We start from the raw sequence: 6,560 nt of genomic DNA, 5'->3' as shown, positions 1-6,560 counted from the left end.
TTGAAAGACAGCGACCTTCTTCGACGCATATAATATAACCAGTCGGCCGATAGCCCATGATGCTAGTGCTGCGTATTTTCTTAGTTTGTATAATAATTGTATTATTATGTAAGCTTTTATAAAATAAAATAAAATAAAATAAAAAAAAACAAAATAAAAAATTAGCTTGATGTAATAGATGAATCAAAATAAAACTTATTTTTTACAGTGTAAATAATCGGCTAAAACAACTTGGCAGCACTTCCATCCCCACGTGTGTTATTCTGACAGTTCTACCTTGCGTGTTTATTTTCTTCATAGTATGGTACTTCAGGTTTAAGACAAAATTTTTTTGAAAATGAGTCGAAAACCAAATAATTTTCGCCGAGGTGGAAGTAGTGGGAGTAAGAGTCAGCGACGTTTTGGTGGTACAGGATCCTTAGGTAACTATAAAAGAAGTGGGAATCGTAATGATGGACATGCAGAAAACCGTCGTTCCGGTAGCTGGGGTGGCGACAATTTTAATCGGTCTTACAATGGCAGTAACAACCACAACAACAATAGTAATAGTTTTGGGTCGATTAGCAATCCAAAACTTAATAATCAAGAAGATGGCTTTCAAAAGTTTCGTGATCCAAATGCCTTAGAACGACATAATGGTAATTCCCRGTATCGTAATGATTCACAAGGTCGTAATGGACGTGGTCGTTGTCAAGATAGGCATGGTGGAAAGGCACATTTTGGAAATGAGACTTATAAAAATGAATTAAATTGGTATGCAGATCAGAGAAATGCTCACTTATTGCAAGCCGAAGAACAAAATCAAAATTATTTATCGTCATCGGCGATGCAAGTATCTTCCACAAGTAGTATGCCTCAAACCATATCATCAGTTACTCCATCTCCCATAACTCCAAAAATATCAAAAAACCCTCCTCATGATGAAGAGTGTAATTTGGAAAGTAAAAAGCTTGTATTAAAAAACATAAAACAAGAAAAAACTGAGGTTGAAGAGGCTAATCGTATTTCAAAACAAACACATAAACCTGCAAGTTCTTCTAGTTCCTCTTCAGAATCTTCTGAAAGTGAAGATGAGGCGCTAACAAGCAAGCAGCCTCAAAATATAGCTAAAAGTAACACCATTAAAGTAAAGCAAGAAGCACTGGGTAAACAAATACAAAAAATAAACACAGAACAGTCAACTTCTTCTGATTCTTCCTCTTCTTCGGAGGAAGATAATAAAATAAGTGATAAAGTAAGTACAAAGTCCAATATTACCATGGAAAAAGGATCAAAAATTGCAAAAAAACAATCGAAGAAGAAGCAAGCATCCGAAGAGGACTTAATATGTCTTGGCAAATTAGAAAGAAATTTTGTAATTGAAGATGATGTATCAGAAGATACTGAAATATCATCACATAATAAGTCCGGAACGATGAAAAACCAATGTTTGATATGTGATAAGCAGGTAAAGCAATGTTTTTTAATATTTTGAAAATTTTACTGTATTCTATATGAAGGATTCTTTTTAAACATATATTTTCGCCTAGGGTCACACTGCATTCGAATGTCAAATGATTTGCAAAAACTGCTCCGCGCCTTATCACAATATGAAAAGTTGCCCCAAACCAGTCAACCTCAGCACTATGCTTCAATCTTACATGGAATTCTGCATTGGTCAAATGAGTCAGTTCAATCCCGAAAAAAGGTTCATGATTCCCCCCAATATTTGTATAAGTGAAAACTCCTTGACGAAAAGCAATGAACACAGTACTGTACCAAATAAAAACGTCAAAAGGCTGCGGACAAAATCGGAGGATTCGCTAAAAAAACCAACAAAACGCAAACACAGATACGCTTCTAAATCTAGTGATGACGAAGAAGATGAAAAGGATGACGCAGAGAATAAAACACGAACAGAAACATCTGAATCGGATTCGAGTGATTCAAGTGAAGAATTAATATCTACAAAAGTGAAAAAGAGGCGCCCAAAGATGTCTAGTCCGATGAAACCCCCTAAATTCCACAATACATTTGTACCACCATTTTCATCGTTTCCCGCATTTGGTGCAGCTGCTGCTACTTACAATCCACTACTCTTAAGTCAACTTATGAACAGTGGTGGTTTTGGTGCTGCCGACAAACTGATTTTTCAATAAATTATAAATAATTAAGTTCTAACAATATTCTCACTATGTAATATACATATTTGAATAACAGAATGTGCGGTAAATATTTACTAAACTTTGTAATGTATGTACATACATTGTTTTTAGAGGAATTTTATAAACGCCAACTTTTTAGGTTTATGAAACAAATCCTAAATTTGGGAATAAGAACTTTTCAATATTTAGTTTATATTTTGAAATAAGTTATTGCACATACAAAAGAAAAAAAGTTTTATCCGGCTTGAAAGATCATAAGTAAAGAGCTAAAAAAATTATTGGGATATACAATTATCCACATAAATAAAATAATACATTTTCAGTAAGGAAAATTCTTTTTGCTTTAAAATTTTTTTTCACAATATCAGTAGTTATTAATATTTCATACATTTCAAATGAGCGTAAATTAGCACATTTAATCATAGTTTATGTTAAATGAACTTAAAAACTAGTTCTACATTAAAATATAATTATAATATGAAAAGTTTTAAAAAATTAAATTTCAACGGTTTCGAACCTTTCCAGAATAATAAAATTATTCTTATTGTGAAATTGTCCACCTAGCGCCTGAAATACGCATCTCATACAAAAGTTATTTGTCACGTCATTTGCTACCGAAATGATATATGTGATCATGGCCGTAGGACGAATCGTTCCCGAGATACGAGSGAAAATGYGGTGTGCCACAGCGCAAGGTGAAAATTGTTGCAGCTCTTAGCTAACCTGTATTGGTCACCCAGAACCCATCGCTTGGAAGTGGCTGCTCTTCGGGCCAACCATAAGTCAGGCTTATTTTAGTCTGAATSTGTGTCAAATTTATTGATAAAATCAGATTTTGTTCTAAACTGTGGCACTTGTTGCCTAGATTTCAGTGTAGAGCGTATAAAACGATCATGAGATTGGAGGCCAATAACTTTAGGAGACGCCTCTGTCACCAGTTTGACGGTTCTCTCGACTGCCACGGTATGAGAGGRGAATTCACTAAATTTCGTTAGAAACTGAACAAAGAACTGCTGGAACAGTCAAGTTAATCATATCGTAATATCCATATCGTAATAATCCATTTACAGTGTCAGACTCTGCTTCTCTGGCTGAGAGAAGACGGTCAACCGCCAACTTTCTGACTTCTATCCGTTCGGCAGTCATCATACTAAGGAGAATGTTTTCTAGAAGAGAAAAGAAAGCATTCTGTTGAATGGATGAATCGACAACCTTGCGCGGTTTAGCAGGGGTCGAATCGTTACATCCGTTCACGGATCGGCAAACATACGAAAGAAAATTACGTGATACGTCAATCGTATGCGATGATTGGCATTATGACATACGATAGCAAACGTATCGTGATGTCTTTTCAATTCACAATAGTTTTTAAATTCCACATTSCTTTGGATCGTATTTTTAGGTCACAATAGCTGTGGAACTGTGAAAACTGTTACAAAATATTCAATCAATTTGTTAGTTTAAATATCAAATGGTTGAATATCAAGATGGATACGACTTTGTTTTTTTATTTGAGCTCTAGTGAAAGTGATGGGGATGAAAAAAATAGTGCGGAGGCTAAGAGATCGGAGCAATCCTTTGGCACTGCCGAATACAGCGTAGGTATATAAAAAATAAATCATGAAACCTCATTAACGAAGTTTTCTTTGCAGATTTTTAAGACGATTTCGTCTAACTAAAGAAGCTTTTGAATATGTCCTAAGTAATATATGTTTAACGCAATCTGTCGTCAGAGCAGTGCCTCCAGTGCTACAATTAGCAGCCACGCTCTCACATTTGGCTAGCGGTGGATACCAGCACAGTGTAGAYAGTGASTATTTGATTGGGATTTGTCAAAGCACTGTTTCGAAGCTGACATCCCATGTGCTTAAAGAAATGGAAGCGAAGTTGTGCCCRCAGTTTATACGGTTTACACCAGAGGATTCCCTTATGTGTAAAGAGTGGTTCACAGCCAAAATATTTATATTACTAAATATAAATAATTTTTAGTTATTGGGTGCGTTGATGGTACCCACACCGGCTTACAAAAACCCACAGTGAACGAGCACATGTACTTCAATAGAAAAGGCTACAATAGTATCAACGCTATGATAGTAAGTTGCCATTATAATATATTTCTTGAATATATGTACATATATGTATATTTGTTAAATTTTGTATTTTCAGATATGTGACCACACTTACAAMATTTTGGCAATTAACTGTCAATACGGTGGTGCAGCCCACGACTCATTTGTTTGGAAACACTCGGACCAGAGAAGAGCTTTGGAAGAGCGATTTCAGCACAACAGGAATGAAAATTCATGGCTTTTAGGGTATATATTCATTTTGTTCTTTTTACAGAATCGCTTCGAATGATGCAAGTGAAGCAATGTGTAATGAAATTAATTCCAAGCATTACACAACATCTGCATAAAATTTAAAATGAATTATGATCCTCGGAATTGCGATTCTGACCAAACAACGGATATCGACACCGGGGTAACGAACCGCCTCACCGCAATCGGCCAAACAATAAGAGATCAAATAAAGCACTCTTTAATAAATTGAAGATGAAAATGTCTATGTGGTTACCCTTGTAAATATTTTTTTTTTTCTAAACCGAAATACAAAAACTTTGTTCATATAAATTCATTATTTTTCTTTTAATTAGTCGTTTCACCACGTTTCTTGCTTTTATCACATTTCTAAAATTTTACATAATTAATATTCAAAAATAAATAAAGTTCTATTAAATTAAAAGAATTCATTAAATGCTTAAACTAAAAATTCAATAAGTGCTTAAACTAAAAATATTTACATTCATGTACCAAGTKTTAAAATAAATTTCTTCGAAAGGTTGCGAGCTCCAATTTTTCTATTTCGTGGTCTAATTCCCGTGTCGACTGCTAGATGCGGTGCTTTCCCATCTTCATAGCAACAATTTTTTCCTGTAGTGCCAGCATTTTTTCATGTGCTGCTACTAACCTCTCAAGCTTCTGGTCTATGCCTTTTTGAAAAGGTGAGAACGACTTCATGTGTTGTTGAAGTAACTCCAACTTTTCGTCACTCCTACTTTTTCTTCTCGGTGAGCGTGGAGTTTTTTCTGTTGACGTTGTTCTTGTTGTAGCGAGTAGCGACTGTCTAGAAGTTGTTGGGCCTGGTAAGGAGCTGGTGAAAGGGTTTGCCTCCTCATCACTGCTATCACAGTTAACGGTTAATGTCGAAGCTTGCGTAGTTGGGTTATTTCCAAATGCAGAAACATTTGTTATGCCCTCTACGCAAGCTTCGAGTCCAGCGGCTTCGATTAACAATTCGTCCGTCGCAGTGATCAGTTTTTCGTTATAGGGCACTCCTCCAGTTCGCTGCTTCGATGCTTTATTGAAGGAAACCTTCTTTTTTGCTTGGTATTTTTGATCAGCAAAAATCTAAAAAAATCATAAAAAAATAATAATTTATCAAAGTATATTGCATATAAATTATATACATACCTTCCTCCACAACTTGGCATCTTTAACTGGTGGCCCCATGGCATTAAGCTGCTTCGCCAGTTCCTCCCATAATTTATAGGAAGTAATTCTTCCTTGTGCAGAGTTTGAAAGTTATTTTTGGCCAAGCATGGATAACTTGACATGAATTCCGCCATTACATCTTTTTGTGTAGGATTTGGTTTATTATAATTTGTCCTAAAATAGATTTATTACTAAAAATTTCTAAAATTATAAATTATTTAGAATATACTCACATTTTTAAATAAATTCGTCTGTTACGATCGGTAGTTTGCGTTCGAATGACGGTTCGAACGAACGGRTACGTTTATATACTCGCTCACGTACGTCATCAGGCCAGATTACGATTTAAGCGTTACGATCACGTGTGTCAAAATACGAAATACAGACTTTTGCGTGACGAGTGATACGTTCACGGATGTAACGATTCGACCCCAGGCAACTCTCACAATCAGGGAGCAGTTTACCTATGTCGCCAGAGAATGTTGTTGGTCGCTTTGAGACACCATCTATGTGTTCGAAAAGAACACGAAATGGAAGTTCGTTGAAATGTAGATGCCAAACAACTCACTGTAATGGCCTACCTACTCTTTCTTTCAGTTTCCGAATGATTCCACCTTTCCAACCTGTGTTCGGGTTGGTGCCATCAGCACCGACAACATCTAGATGTTCCACATCAACTGAATTGTCTTGTAAATGTTGCCATATAGCTTACGTCTCATCCTCAGCTGACCCGGAAGGAGAGGTGAAGTGGCAAAAGTAATGACAGCCAGGTTCCGCTATTAGAGAAATATGTTCCTCTTTGACAGTGTCGCGGTAGTACTTTTCATCTTCGCTGACTTGTGTAAGTGTATTGTCTTTGCGGCCGTCAAAATACAGTCCATATACAGAGTCAATACTTTCGGTGTTTTGGAGCTTAACTCCAACA

At 36.0% G+C, this 6,560-nt stretch overlaps 1 protein-coding gene across 1 annotated transcript; it reads left to right on the top strand.

Annotated features, from left to right (window-relative positions):
- Positions 1-256: 256 nt before the first annotated feature.
- LOC108970367 (protein mushroom body miniature) lies at positions 257-2,476 on the top strand. Its single transcript, XM_018935707.1, has 2 exons — positions 257-1,447; positions 1,530-2,476. The coding sequence occupies exons 1-2, from the start codon at positions 338-340 to the stop codon at positions 2,136-2,138; spliced, it is 1,719 nt and encodes a 572-aa protein (XP_018791252.1). The 5' UTR covers positions 257-337; the 3' UTR covers positions 2,139-2,476.
- The last annotated feature ends 4,084 nt before the right edge of the window (positions 2,477-6,560 follow it).

This window comes from Bactrocera latifrons, unplaced genomic scaffold (assembly GCF_001853355.1).
Source record: "Bactrocera latifrons isolate USDA-ARS-PBARC rearing strain unplaced genomic scaffold, ASM185335v1 scaffold_1068, whole genome shotgun sequence".
NCBI lineage: Eukaryota > Metazoa > Arthropoda > Insecta > Diptera > Tephritidae > Bactrocera > Bactrocera latifrons.
The sequence above is the reverse complement of the archived record's forward strand: the minus strand, read 5'-3'. Positions and strand labels throughout refer to the sequence as shown.